Source organism: Cydia pomonella, chromosome 23, assembly GCF_033807575.1.
Source record: "Cydia pomonella isolate Wapato2018A chromosome 23, ilCydPomo1, whole genome shotgun sequence".
NCBI lineage: Eukaryota > Metazoa > Arthropoda > Insecta > Lepidoptera > Tortricidae > Cydia > Cydia pomonella.
Window position 1 is genome coordinate 7164143 of NC_084725.1, and position 16253 is coordinate 7180395.

Genomic DNA, 16253 nt, shown 5'->3' on the forward strand with positions numbered 1-16253 from the left:
TAAATTGGAATATATCTTTTTATTTTTTAAGCACAAGCATTTGTTACACCATGTTGATATAGTGTATATTTACATATAGTGCGCTACATTAGTAACTGATTAGATCGGAAGATCACAACGTAACATATACTAGATTTCGAGGCCTTTATTGGGTACAATTTTTAAATCTAAAACATATTTTATATTTCAATAACAGTCTGAAATATTGAACAAAAAATATTAAGCCGCAGTTTGGTCATTTACAAAGATTCTGCATCTCTTTATGGTTCTAACGGATGCAACAAGAATATAGGGCCAAATGAGCCTTAAGCCCGTCATAGACGGAGCGATAATCTACCGTGCCCCCACCAAGTCGAGCAAAAAAGCACGCCCGTACCATCCTTTTCTCGAAGCAATTCAGACCATTTTCGACCCCCTGTAACTTCGTTGTGGATATATATTACTATACCGTAAGATGCCGACCGATATCTTATAGTATAGCTAAAGCACCACACACGCCAACGATACCAAAATATATATCGCTGTCTGTCTAGCACCTACATTGTGAGAGAGACGAAATATACCAAAATATATCGTGATATACCGAGCTATATATATCGCAAGGTATCTTAACCCTTTTCCAGGCATAGTACGATTTATCGACCACATACGCGCCAATATAATTTCAACCTTAGCCATCCGATTTAAGGTTCAAATTAGATTGCACTTTCGGAAAATATAACTTGTCTTCAAATGAATCATCAAAGCTGGATTTATTGGAATATATTTGTATTTTTTGAGAAAACCTTGTAGATTGGTGCGGCCTGGAATAGGGTTAAGATGTCTTGCTATAAAATATCGTAAGATACCAAAATATATGACATAGCTTTGTGTGTCGACTGTCTAATGGTACGTAATATATATCGTAAGATGTCTTGCTATAACCCTTGGAGTGGGAGGCCGTCGACTCCCGACCGATTATGTCATTTAAATTTCAAATTTGATAAATTGAAATAAAATCAAAATTCCAATAACTCAAAAATGAAACCCACTTGAACGAATGCCACTTGAAGAGATAAGATATCTTTTGGGATATTATAGCTCGGTCTGTGACGAGCTTCATATTTTCAGACTGGAGAAATAGGCTTCCGAGTTATACTTAAAGAAATGGGAAAAATGTCATTTTCATAAAATATACTCATCAATACTCAAAGAATACTACATAACAATCAGTCAGTCTATTCTCGCATACTAATTTGAAATTAAATTGGTTATGGCTAGTGCTTACATGTAACCAAAGCGCAACGCTTGTTCATCGAGTAATTTTTTTGGATTAAAAGTGACATTGTAATTTCACATTATATTAACCTGTATGCAGCATCCGCATCTTTTTAAAAATTGCACATACAAACTTAATAACCTCAGAAAACGCCTATAATAAAATTATATCTAAACAACAGATGCAAAACAATTGGTATGACTAACGTCTGGTCCCATACCTATCACACCGCATCACACCAACAAATATAAAAATAAGGTCAATAATAATAATATTTATCTTATAAATAAAAATAAGTCACCTATACTGTGAAAATATGAAATTGTGAGGAATTAATCATGATCATTTGATGAAAAATTAAAGTATATGTAAAAAAACATATTGATTAATGATTTTCATTCTTGACACAACACATTACATTTAGAACACATGACGTCAATCTATACATCAGTTTTCTTACCAAAACGGTTATTTTTGTAGTCGACATCTAGCGTCACGTAGCGGTTTTATCAGTACTGCTACTTGACAATAGATGTCGCGACGAACGAAAAGTCTAATGATAAACCATTTTCAGCCATATTGTAACCGGATTCACCGGAACTCTGTTTTCAATTCCTGCTTGTAACATTAGTTTTAAATTATTGAGTAAGCACTTTTCGTCAGCCGCGACACTTGTGGTATCGAGTAGCGGTGCTGATTGGCTACTTGACGCTAGACGCCGACTACGAAAATAATAAGCATTTTGGTGGATATGGAGTGAGCACTCTATGCTTACTTATATCTCTATGGTGACGGACAGAGAAGAGGACGGAAGTCCAGTATAATGGTTTGTTCTCCGTCAATTCAACATTCTGTATCCAATCTATGTATTCTATAACTCTGGCGTCGAATGATGGTCTCTCTCTATGAATATATTTATATGGAGTGGCTGTCAAGTAAAACGTTTCTAGACATTTATTAGGAAGTTAAGCATATTAGTTTATTTAGAAATGTAACATTTAAGTAATATTAATACTGTAAAAACATATTCTGTTTAATGTTTTTATAATTAAACTTACTCAAAAGAGACTTTATTGAACTGTCATAGGGATCATCATTCGACGCGATCTCCCGTGGGATGCTGAGTGTACAAACATTGAAGGATGACTCACGCTAGAACGGCCCGGGTCGTCCGGCACTTCAGTTTTCTATGAATGGTAATGGGTGATCACGTGATGTATACAGCGCTCCGCTCTAGCGTGACGACTCCTTAAGAGAGGAAGAATAGCTTTACTGTCCTAGCGAAATCACGGTACTATTTCTACGAAATTCTATTTCGGGAGAAAACATTTTTCACTAACTAAATCTTAACAAATCACTTTGATTTTGATCGGTTCGGCATAATATATTCTAGGTTTATAGGTTTCGCTTTTTGTTTTGCAATTTTTGAAAAAAGGAAACCCTATAAACCTAGTTGTTCATTGTGTCAATGATCATTGATCAACTAGGTTTATAGGGAATCATCGAGAATGAAAAATATTCAAAAGTGAAAAAACGTTTTCTCTTTTTGTATGCACGACCACGATACTGTATATTTATATTTATAGTGTATTATTTCGAGAGATTAAATGACCTATCTCTCATAGCTGTATCTTTGTCATAACATGGATATTGCATTATTTTGTCCTGCAAATAAATCTAATCTCACAATATGAATACATGCGTATTTACAAAATCATTATAAAAATATAGATATTATAAATTAAAAATATAGATATTAAAAAAATCAAATAATATGTGTACGTCAAAATCTGTCAAAAAGTCAAAAGACATCGATGCAGCGAGCTGTAAAAGTGCATGCACGCTAGCAGCTGGGTGTGTACTTACACCCAGGTTTGTAAAAACTTGACCGTGACTTGTGATAATCGACTCCTTTAGTGAACGGATTTATAATAGACAACCAATATAAATAGTTGTGTAGAAATCTAGAAATAATACCACCATAATCAACATCGGTACTGCAATATACTAGGCCTTTCTTTGTGAATTTTATACAATATTTAATTCTCTCTACTTTACTGTATTAAATTTCATAAAAAAATAATGCTTATATGTATAGTTACTGTACAGTTTGCAACTATTTACAACCAATAATTTTGTGACTAGCTGACTTTTTGTGACTTTAAATCAGAAAAGATTACGTACCGGCATCGAAAATAATATTAATAGTACCAGCTTACGAGCATAATTAAAAAGATTAAACGTATGCAATGCATATGCTGACTTAGGATCGTATTAAGGTGCAGTAGATTCAGAGTTTTTGAAATATCGTACCGCTTTTTTAGATAACTATATGGTTGCCAGAAAATTAATTACAAACTTGAGGATTTTCATTAGGGACTTCAGCGATGCTCATAAATATCTGAACACGCACTCTAACACTTTGACAATAGAGGCGTGTTCAGATATTTGTGGGCACCTCGGCCGCCCCCATATATTTGGTGGCGACTGTAACAGATAAAAAGAACCTATCTTTGTCCCATTAACATAAGAACCAATTTCGCCTAGCCTGTTCTATCCAGAAATTAGAAAGCCTATAGTATATTGCAGTCTCAACAAGCATCCTTCCCGAGACGCTCCTCTAACATGAACACCTAACCGCTGCTAAAGCCACAATACAATAACACATCGCGTTCACGAACGATTTCACCGCTTAGTTTTAAACTAAGGCAGCCTTGAATATAAAGGTTGTCCCTAGCCATTGGACAAAGCCGAAACGTACATATGCAATAGGGTATTTAGAACCAGTATACAAAGTATCATAACAAACAGTGTACCCGTTACGAAGAAATTAACAAATTAAGATTTTTTACTTTGGAGCAGCCTGTATGCGTTAGTAGTTCCTGAGGTAAAACGTTGTCATAAAATAGTATGACACCTTGTTCGACCTTTTTGTTTGTCTTTTTTCTTTATGACACTAATGAGATTCGGACTTTTGACAACTAATGTCATCATTAGCGAAAATACGCTTTTGTCAAAAATACTTGATACAGAATGTTTCATTTTGTTGTCGATTAATGAAAATAACTAGTTTGAATTTTTATTATCATTTGTTCTAATTAAAAATATATTAATGTTAGAGCATTCCTGAGAAGTAACCCTACGTGGGATTTCGGGGTTTGTCCAATGGCTAAGGTCACCCTGTATAGATGTAGGTGCACGATGTACCCAGCTGTAAAAGTGCATGACCACTTAATAAATTAATTCCATTACCACCACGGAACAATGGTTTGCCAGACATTTGGGGACGAGCGCAGAGCCGAAGCCAACACGTAGATGCCTTTCTGGAACTCTAATGAGATGAAAGGGGTACACCAAGCGGATGCTACCCTTGCCCGTGCGCACGCAGGAGGAGGACGCATGAGGAGCACGCAGAGGCAGTTCGCGTCAAAGTGTAAGGACTAGTGAGATGCAATCAAATGAGATGAACTAGGGCTATTGGGTAAAACGGCAGGGCGCTAAACGACAGATTACGATTGTCAAGGTGCAGATACTGTGGTGACCTTTAAAATATGATTATATTTTGTCATTTATTACCAATAGGAACGGTTAAAAAATATAATATGGATTGTGATGTCAATGATTCTATAGATTATCAAGATCACGATTTGTTTTTTCGGTATAAATTTTGTCACACATTTATTACAAATGAAACTTGACTTTAAACTAAAAACTCAGATGTACCGGCAGAGAAATGATCTCCAATTTAGACTTATATTCAGGATGCCCAGTTAAAAACTACACGGTCAAATCGTGAACAAACGCATATAAACATAACATACAACAAAGATGGCGGCGGACGCCGCCGGTAAACGGTGCGCGTACAAATCTGATATGACACTGTAAATTCGTGACTTACGGAACTCCTATAGGCTCTTGATACGATATAAAAATATGCGATAGGAATGTTGGCAAAGGTTCAGCACACCTGGCTGTTTGAAATATTGGACCACAAAAAGCGTTCTTTAAAAAACAAAAGGTTCATGACACCTGTTTGGGCAGAGACACTTTAAAAACACATACTTAGATTTTTAAAAGTTGAAAAATAACTCAATTTCATCTAGAAAAATAAAGGAACATAAAGATTTTATTTGCTATTCTCAAATTATGTCTGCGATGAGGCTCGACTTGGCCAATTCATTCATACAATTAGTTCTTGATGGAAGTTTAGACGCAGGCCCAAATAAGGAAAGTACTGTTTTAACCAGAAAAGTGGAGAATGATTGGAGAGATACAGTAAGCCTCTAATAATGGAAATGGACACGTAAAGTCAGAGATGCTGAACCTTTTTCTCCAACTATAATTGTAGTATAACATTTACATACACTCGAATGCCTGACACAAACATATTTAACATTCTATTCATTTCGACTTAATTATTAACGCAATGTACTGTTCATACTTCCTAAAAAATACATTAGTATAAATAATAAATTGATAATTATTTCTTACTAGTCAAATCAAAAATAAATGTATAGTATTAAAGTGAATTTTATTAGACTGATGGCGCTTTCGCAAATTAAAATACTATTACGCTGCGTTAAATAATTAAAATTATTAGTCCAAAAAGCTTTCAAAAAGTATTCAGCACATAATTCCTTATAACGATTTTATATTGCAAACAATTAACTTAGAAACTAGATTTTTATTCAACAAAATGTCAACGAAATCGATATCACGAATACAACAAGTTGCTCAATAAAAGCTAAAGAAATGGCATTTGAAAAATCACTTAGTAATTTTATATAATACAAAAATATTCATTTATTACACGACTACGGTCAATTGATTGTCTAGCGAACTTTTCAAAATAACACTATAGATAATAATTCTAGAAACTAATATGGAATTTGTTCAAAATTACTTGAACACTTATTAGTGTCAATATAATCTCATTTCACGCAATTCTATAATCATAAAAGCAACCTCAATCTTAAAGCACATTATATTTTGAATAGAAAAACTACAACATAAAATATAAGCACATTTCGATTTCATAGTTAAAAAACTTTCATATCTTTTATAAAGAAACCTTAAAATCTAAGCAGCTGCGAGTGTAGGCAATCAATCGACCTGTACAACTATGTGTAAAGGTTTAGGCTCTGATGTGGGGTTTACAACACAGATTTATATACTCTCTATACACATAACAAGTACGTACATTCGTTTAGCGACTTACGTAAGTATTAAGTCAGTTTTTTTTGTAATATAGGAGGCACACGAACAGACGAATCGCCCGACGGTAAGCAAATACCGTAGCTCATGGACACCTGCAATACCAGAGGGGTTGAAAGTGCTTCGACGGGCTTTAAGATGGGAGTGCGATCTTTTCTTGAAGGTCGTATTAGTCCGTAAATACCGCGGGCGGCAGTTCATTCCACAGTTTAGCTGCTTGGTAGCCTATTGTTATTATTTTTATGATTTAACTCATTTTAAAATGAGTGACATATGAGTGGCTAGGCGGACACTATAAGTAGCTAATAGCAATAGATAAATATAATATGGTTCCACTCAGCAGGCTCATATCACCAGATAAACGCTTGTCGAAAAAAGGACAGTTTTATATTAGGACGGAATTACACCTAAAACCGGATCAGTTAAAATCGCATGCAGTATTGAACAGCATGAAGGTGGCGGATTTGACGCACCTTTACGAAAATTACGGGAAATGTAAGAAGCTTTCATACCGATACAAGTCACTAACTCACAAGTCTCTAAACGAATGTACGCAATCGACGCTAAATGTGCTAAGCACATTCCTATATAGAATCTGAAGTGCAAATACAACTACATACTTAACCACATCGAGATCATTTCTTCTTAACAGTCGAGCTGCTTGTACAAGTACTCGAGCGAGTCTGCACTCCGTCTTTCTTTAGAAGACTCACCCCAAACGCGGGACATTTCTTTCTTAACGCTTTGATTTTATATAGTTTATTACCTTGGGAGTTTGTAGTCTCTTCGAAATTTTCTGGAGTGACATCGGCAGTTATGATGGAATTCGAAATGCAGTCCATAGGCTCAGGGCTGCTAGATTTATCCCGTTTTCGCCTAAACCTGAAAGGAGTTTCCAAGGAATCGGCAGATATGTTGGTGACATTCGTATCACTGGAAGACAGATCTTGCGTGGACTCCAAACTGCTTTTACCCACATTATTCTTCGGCAGTTTTTTCCTTGAACTAGAGTTGGAGCGCACGATTAATTTCTTTCTAGAATTCACGTTAGTTGGCGTCGTTTTGGCGGTCACGGCTTTTAGATTCGGTTCTGATGGTAAGCGATTTTTGCCGTTCAAATGACAGTTCTCTGTTAAAGCTGATAAGGTTGAAGTTACATTGCTCAGCGTGTTAACAACTGCGGTTTCGTTATTGGTTATTTTTGTGACGGTTTTTCTTGTGAATGTTTTTAGAGGGCTAGTTCCATGGGCGTAGCCGACAGGTCGAGCGAGATTGGCTCGCTGGCCGTGGAAGCTGCTTTTGCCTGTGAATTGGGCTTTGACACCAGAGATTTTCGCTTGAGAATTGGCACTTCTGGTTGGCGGGAAGGTTGAAGTTTTAGCTGCGTAGTGGGACTTCAGGGTGGAGTTTAAGATCCTTGGCTGCGTTGTCTTCAGGTTAGTGTTGGCCGCGTTCCTGATGTTATTAGTGGGGAGCATGTAGTTCAACTTGGGGGTGAAGACGGTCTTGGTGGGCAGCATGGCGGTGGCGGTGGTCTTGTATTTGCCGATGACGGCTGTGACGTTGTTTTCCGAGTCTGTTTCGTTTGCGTTGAGGGCGTTTGCATTATCGAGCTGGAAATAGAGAAACATAATGTCAGTTTGTCTAAGACAATGAATTATTGAAGTGGATTAGTTATAATTTACTGTTAATAAGGCGGTTTGTAGACTTTTATTAAGTGATTGAATTGAAAAAAATCGCACTGCCAACACGGATATTGGACATCTGATATAGAGGGCGCTGTACGGCTCCATACATTATGCGGTAGTCCTAGTTATCAATCAATCACTAGGCACTTTTTTCTCAGTCATTATAACTCTTCTAAAACCAATAACTGTTCACTGTTATAATATTTCATATTACTCCCCAAACGTTTCTGTCTAAAGTCTAATGTATTTAGGTAGCGACAGTCACCAAGATAAACTTTTTTTTTCGGTGTTTCCATAGTCACGGCATACTATTTGTCAAATCTGAATTTGCCCTTGTATTTCCTTACCTTGTTATTGGTATTCTTATTATGCAGTATCGTCTGAAGAGATACCGGCTTCTCTTCCGGCGGCAGATCGCAGTAGATGCCTCGAGTGAACACGGGGAACGCTGTTATGTGATGCCGGCGCCGATATGCCTCGCCCTCTGCATGCATTCGGGGTTGGACACTAAAAAAAAAGAATTACGTAACTACATTACTGAAACTCCGACATCCGTCGAAAAAACAAATTTTTGAAAGAAATTATTTTACTTCTGGGTGTACAGCGACGGGCGGTGCAGGTTATACCGGCGCGTGAGCTCTTCGTGTCCGCGCAGCGAACAAATATCAAATCTGATTCAGCCTGATGTGATGAAACAACTGTTACCAAATAAACTTCAACAGCGCGGCGTGAAGCGTACCTACATTAACGCTTTGAATCCCAAACCTTGTCAGAATGCACTAAGGTTGATATTGGGTTGTGACCGCGCGCGTCAATTTCAATTTACGTCTTTGACGGTCAAAGAGTTAAGACGCTACTTGCCCCGCGTCCTCTACTGCACGCGACCATTTGCGCTGCTATATAATAAGTACTGTTAAGAAAGATCTTCAACTCATTTTGACATAAAAGTGTATGTGAATGCTAACTTCTCGAGGAACCACTGCTGGTGGCCGATGACGGAGCCGGGGCGGCACACGCGCAGCCAGGCGATGGCTTCGCGCGCCGTGAAGCCGTGGTGCTTCATCATGTAGCAGGCTATCAGAGTCCCCGTCCGGCCTAAGCCCGCTGGAAAAAAAATAAATACATCATTGAGGTATCTTTTTAAATATTGAGTTAGGTAGTGACCTTGTCTATGAAGCCGATGGTCCTGGGTTCGAATTCCGGTAAGGGCAATTTGTGTGATGAGCACAGACATTTGTTCCTGAGTCATGGATGTTTTCTATGTATTTAAGTATTTGCATATTATATATATATATATATATATATATATATATATATCGTTGTCTGAGTACCCACAACACAAGCCTTCCCGGTTCACCATGGGACTCAGTCAATTTGTGTAAAAATGTCCCTATAATATTTATTCATTTATTTTATTTTATTATGTCCGCCATTGTACCTTTTATATGTGCAATAAAGTTTAACATTTAATAAATAAATATTTCACCAAAGTTCGATGAAAAAATACGTATCAATTAAATCAATAATTATTTTGTAACTGTGCATTGAAAAGTTTGTTATAATTCGCTCAATGAAACAGGTAACAGAGTTCATGAGTTAGTAAAATTACCACAATAAAGTAAAACACCGGCAATAACGCAACACCTTTCATCGGGATTACACAATACAAATGAGAGCCAAAATAGCCACCATAAAATAGCGCCATGAATTACACGTATTCACGATTCACGAGTGAGTCATTTATGGTAAAAATGTTCTGTTCAGTCACACGATAGTAATAGTAACTAACCTTTACAATGCACAGCAACTGCTCCCTTGGCAGCTTCAGATATCCTTATAAACCGATTCACAATCAGATCTGAAGGCACCGATCCATCGACAAAAAACAACTCCCGATGCTCAAATCCATGCGCCGTGAACTGCCTCGCATCGTACGACTTTTTGTTCAGTCGCACGATCGTCGTGACGTTGTGGCGACGGAAGTAGTCGTGGTAGTGCTCGGGGCTGTGCAGCGGGTAGCCGCGGTCGAGGCGCGAGCGGTGGTGCGGGCCCGAGAACGCGAGCATCTTGCCGGGGACTATCCAGTTTAGGTCGCCATTCTCCACTTTCTGGAAATGGAGTTAAGGTGCATTGAATAACATGATACTCTGACCACGCTTACACTAACTTTACAGTAAGAGTGCACACATATCCATGTAAGCTTCATATTTGACGCAACACTTAGCATGAAAACTTAGCGTAGAAAATTCTAGGAAGCTCATATTTTGTACACTAACTTAGATATATAGGTAGATAAATAATAATTGTTGTATGTACTAACACTATATGAGTTTTTAGCTCGAAATAAATGATTTCAATATTTGGTCTGATCAGGGAACAAATACTCCATTGACATACTTCAACTTCAACTTCAAAAATCGTTTATTCAAGTAGGCTTAAAAATAAGCACTTTTGACAAGTCAGTATAGGTACAAAAAATAAAATATATCTATATATAACAAACATTCATTGGATTTTAAATAAGAAATAAATAATAACAATTGGTAACAATTAATCAATGTCAAAAATTACATATAAACAAGGGAATAAAAGTCAACCCGTCAATAATATAAAAAAAAAAAAACAATATAAAAATAAAAATCAGATGTTAACTCAGTCCCAAGCAGTTTTGTCATTAATATAATCTTTGATGCTATAATAAGATTTACAAATTAATTTACTTTTAATGTATTTCTTAAATCTATTCATTGGAAGATTAGTTATATTATTTGGCAGTTTATTGTAAAATCGTACACAATTACCTTTAAAAGAATTTTTGATTTTTTGCAGCCGTGTGGTTGGTATTGCTAACTTGTCCTTGTTTCTTGTGTTAATATTATGTATGTCACAATTTCTCTTGAAGTTATTGATATGCTTATGAACATAAACAATATTTGCATAAATGTATTGACAGTATACAGTAAGTATATTAATATCTTTAAACTTATTTCTAAGAGAATCTCTAACCTTCATTTTATAAATTGAACGAATGGCGCGCTTTTGCAGTACAAAAATGGTATTGATTTCAGCAGCATTACCCCAAAGCAAGATGCCGTATGACATCACACTATGAAAGTAGCTAAAATACACCAATCTAGCTGTTTTTTCGTCCGTTAAGTGACGGATTTTGCATACTGCAAATGCTGCAGAACTAAGTTTGCCTGCGAGAATATTTATGTGGGGGCCCCATTGCAGCTTGGAATCTAATGTCAGACCTAGGAATACTGTACTATTGATCATTTCCAATTCCTCGTCTTTGATAGTGACAGTCGTTTGTATATTTCTGACATTTGTAGTGGTGAACTTTATATAATTGGTTTTCTTCTCGTTCAATAATAGGTTATTGACATTGAACCATTGCACTACTTTTGATATAGCACTGTTTACATGATCACTGGCATCTTCGTGACGTTTGACTTTAAAAATGAGGGAAGTATCGTCAGCAAACAGTACTATATCATGGTGATCTCTCACTAAGTACGGCAAATCATTTATATAAATGAGGAAAAGAAAGGGCCCTAATATTGACCCCTGGGGGACGCCCATAGAAACAAGTGATCCTAGAGACCGTTCCCCATTCACGTCCACTTTTTGGATTCTTCCATCTAAATATGATTTTAGCAAATCCAGCGCTTTGCCTCGAACACCATAGAAGTGAAGTTTCCTCACGAGTGTTTCGTGACAAACGCAGTCGAACGCCTTGGATAAGTCACAAAAAATTCCAATGGCATCATGTGACTCCTCCCAGGCATCGAAAATATTTTTAATTAGTTCTATCCCAGCGTCAGTGGTCGTTCGACCCCGAGTAAACCCAAACTGCTTGTTGTGCATCAAATTGTTCGTGTTAAAATGGCTAAGCAACTGAGATAAAATTATCTTTTCAAAAATTTTGCTAAGTGTGGGCAAAACTGAAATAGGCCTATAATTAGTGGGATCAGTCGTACTACCTGTTTTAAATAAAGGAGTAATTTTGCTTTGCTTCATTAGGTTTGGAAACTCGGCACAGTCGACGCAGTTGTTAAATATGACTACTAAGTCAGGTACTAGTAATTCAATAAGGGGCTTAATAACGAAGACAGAAACTCCCCAGAGATCATTCGTTTTTTTAACATTAATAGATCGAAATGCTTTTAGTACATCTAGGTTAGTAACGTGTTGAAACTTAAACTCCATGAAACATTTAGGCAAATTATTTTCTAACAATCCAACAGCAGACGAACTTGATGATTTAAGATGGTTGGTCGTAGTAACTGGTGCACTAGTAAAGAAAGTTTCAAATTCAGTGGCGACATCTATATTAGACTCTATTAATTTCCCATTTACGTTAAGCCGGTATGTGGTTTTTGTCCTTTTTTTGCGACCAGTCTCCTCATTTATAATTTTCCATGTAGTTCTAATGACGTCGGAACTATTTCTTATCTTATTGCTTAAAAAAATACATTTAGCTAAACGACAATTCAATTTGAAGCTTTTAGAAAATTGCTTTACATATTCTTTAAATTCATCGCTCGTTCTATAGCGCCGTTCCTCGTAAAGTTCGTATAATTTTTTCGTCTGATTATATAATTCTGCAGTAGCCCACTCACTAAAACGATTTGCACCGCCAGCTACAACCGATTTAGAAGTGAATATTGTATTATACTCTTTTAAAAAGGTTTTGAAGAATGTATCGTACATATCATTGGGACCTAATTCCGCTGTCAAGATCGGTAACTGAGGAGCAAGGTCCTCATCCTCTCCAAACGCTCTGAAGTTACTGGTACAAACGTAATTCTCTTCTTTAAAGGACTTAAACTCTGCATTCGTTCAAATGTAATTATTTGACCCAAGTGATCTGATTCCAGTGCACCGATTACATTTTTACTAATAGGAACAATATCAGTAAAAATGTTATCAATACAGGTTGCGCTGGTAGGAGTCACCCTTGTAGGTTCCATAAAAATATGATCTAATCTAAAAGATTTGAAGAGACTGATCAAGCTAACACTTAACGAAGAGATTTCTAAAACGTTTATGTTGAAGTCTCCACATATAATTAGTTGTTTTTTAATGTGTGATAATTTTGATAAAACTGTTTCCATTTTATTTTGGAAGATTTCAAAACTGCCCAAAGGTGGCCTATAAACAGAAATGACAATGAACTGCTCTAATTCTACAGCGGCTATTTCAATAATTCTTTCGACTGATAAGGACAATAAACAGTTGGGTTATACCAATAGTTTGCTATCATTCTCGGATAGCGTTCTAAGTAAGATTAAAAGAGTAGCGTTCATAAGCGACTCTCTGGCGGGATGCTCTTAGAACGCTCGTATAATTATAGTTACATACAAAGTATATGTATATGTACAAGTAGGTACTCTATACCCAGAATATAACTACTAATATTATGAGTTTTGTAGTTTCTATTACTGAAGATGCATCTCCTAACATACCAGGAAAATTAGCAAGAGTTTGCTAAATTAACATTCTAAACTATGTCTCACTCGCTCTAATGACTGGAAGAATCTAATCTCCGCGTCTACATCCAACGCCTTATCTCAGATATTCTAAATTTTCACACACAGGAGAGCGTTGTTTCAATATATATGTTGACAGCATTTAAATTGAAACATTCTTGTTCTATATTCAGTGCTTAAACGAAATAGAAAGGCAATCTAGGGCATGCATGTTTGTGCAATATCAGCATGCACTTAATATAAGCCCTCCAAAACATGCACTACTTTTCTATCTGAAGCATCAAATATCAAGAGTTTCAAGAATCACTACCCCATATTTTATGTTTTCCTTGACCTTTGGATATACTGGGTAAACTAGGTGATTTGGATTCCAGGGTCATATTGCGGATTATCCGAAATGATTAATCGTGATTTGATAATAAAATGCAGCTATGCAATAGAAAACCTTGAGGTTTCGCTGAGAGCTCAAGAGCTCAGAGAAGCCGTAACGTATGGGACTGTGTTTCAAACACAGACAGAGAGAATCATGCCGTCTTTATCTTACGCTATGGAAAGAGTATCGTTTTTTTTTTCTCTTATTTACTGAGAAATTAGGTTTACCAGACTATAGATACCCATACCTAAGACGTAGTACGGGGAATAGATTGGAAATTCACAGATATACATTTTTAAAAACCTATTATTTTGATAAAATAACAACTAAGGTTGACAACTAACTAAGTAAGGCGTGGCTCGAGCTTGTGAAGGCGCTTTGCACCTGTGGGGTGCCTTAGAACAACAACAACTAAGGACTTAAAAATAAGTATCCTGGTCAAGGCACCAAACTGTAACCCTCATCATAGAGCAAATACTGGTCCGGATCAAAATGAAAGAACCCAGCGTCATGCGCATCCTTCATGCTGTGGAGGACGTCCAACAGCGATATGTCGAAGAGAAGAGTGGAGGGCGTCCAAACGCATCACGAAAGTTCAGCAAACAGTAACTCACCTCATAGAACAAATACTGGTCTGCATCAAAATGATCAAAATGGAAGAACCCAGCGTCATGGGCCACCTTCATGCCGTGAAGGACGTCCAGAAGAGATATGTCGAACAAGGGAGGGCCCCCGGAGGCGTCACGGAAGTTCAGAAGGGACCATTCTGATCCGTCTGTTAGCTGCTTGTAGACTGCGCCGGGGGACCCATTTTGGTATATTATCTGGAAATTATAAACATAGTTTTATATACAAACAAATTAAACAAGTTGTTGTTTAGGTAAAGTGGGCTTTCGACTGAAATATACCAGTCATGTACTTCCGAATATCTTAGCCTGGATTACTAACTTAACCTAACTAAGTCATTTCTTTCTGCTTATTTTGTGAAATGTAATCCAATACGGAGAGTCTCTCTATTTCGCAAATTCTCTTACGTATTGGCAATGAGTAGCAGTCGAACTAAAAGTATGACAGCGAAAATTACTACTGGTAGGTCGCCACAGTTGTGCACATAGCGAATATCGCAATTAATATATCTGTGTATTCCGACGATCTTAATTCTAAAGATTGATAATGAATGTTAATCAAATCAAACAGAATTTCTCTTCTTACCACCCAGTATTTAGTTGTGATAATGCTTTCTTTACAAAGTGCCTATTATTCTCATCCCCTTTCATCATAAATCTCAGCCTAATAAATAGCTCATAAATAACAACACATTACACGTACCATAAAACAATTAACACGCACATATTACTGCCTAAAGCGCACATTAGGGCAATCAATGAACCGTCCATTTAAACAAATGCGTCCATATCTGCCCGTTACTGAAACGCATAGCATTTTAATTGATTAAATTGCCTATATGTTTAAAGCCAAAATAGAACCGACCTACTTGATACAGTCTCTTAATCACAAAAGGACGTATGTATCTAGGAAAAACTGCTGCTTTTCGTCATTTGTCTAATGTGAATGTAATTGTCCACGAACAATGCATTCCCACGCGCCTCCATTATCCAATAAACAGCGAAACGAGAGAAACGAGACGGTATAGGTAACGCACGTGACATTCATGAAAACCAATCGAATCTACACCCCACCTAGTTACTTTTAAGTTGAATTTTGATTGGACTTTGGTATTAGCCTGCTAGTCTATCCAATTAATACCTTGCATAGTTTGGTTTAAAGTGTAATTTACTTTGGCGAATAGGTTTTTAAATATTTATTGGAACTAATGAGAGATCCGTTGTCAAGTCGCCGTCACGGCCTGTTTGTCGATCAGATCTGCCTGATCGGGTTTTATTTCGGTAAATTAATAACCCCCCTTATTCATACAACTTAGCAAACCTCTGTTAAATTTTGTTTCTTTCTAACAAACACAAGTGTGAAAATGATAGATAGGGACATGGACAAACAATTATCAACGGTTTGATAGATTTTACTCACGGTTATGAATAACGCCATGAATGTTTTAATTTGAATGAATAAGAATAAGAATAATATTTATTTCAAGAATTTGGCATTACAAGACCAGCAGTACATTGATCCCCACACTAGGCTCAGCCTGTCACGTGGGAATCTCAGAGAAGTATCGAAATGGTGCGGTTCTCATTTTAACAGAATAC

General features: G+C 36.7%; 1 protein-coding gene across 1 annotated transcript in view; it reads right to left on the bottom strand.

The window, feature by feature from the left end:
- LOC133530704 (dual specificity protein phosphatase CDC14B-like) overlaps positions 1–16253 on the bottom strand; it is a 55205-nt gene continuing 38952 nt past the window's right edge. The window contains exons 4-8 of the mRNA XM_061868725.1: positions 14643–14852; positions 9950–10268; positions 9126–9264; positions 8508–8667; positions 1–8085 (exon numbers count right to left, since the gene is read on the bottom strand). Coding sequence (XP_061724709.1) covers positions 7108–8085; positions 8508–8667; positions 9126–9264; positions 9950–10268; positions 14643–14852 — 1806 coding nt within the window. The 3' untranslated portion in view covers positions 1–7107. The remainder of the gene's footprint in view (positions 8086–8507; positions 8668–9125; positions 9265–9949; positions 10269–14642; positions 14853–16253) is intronic.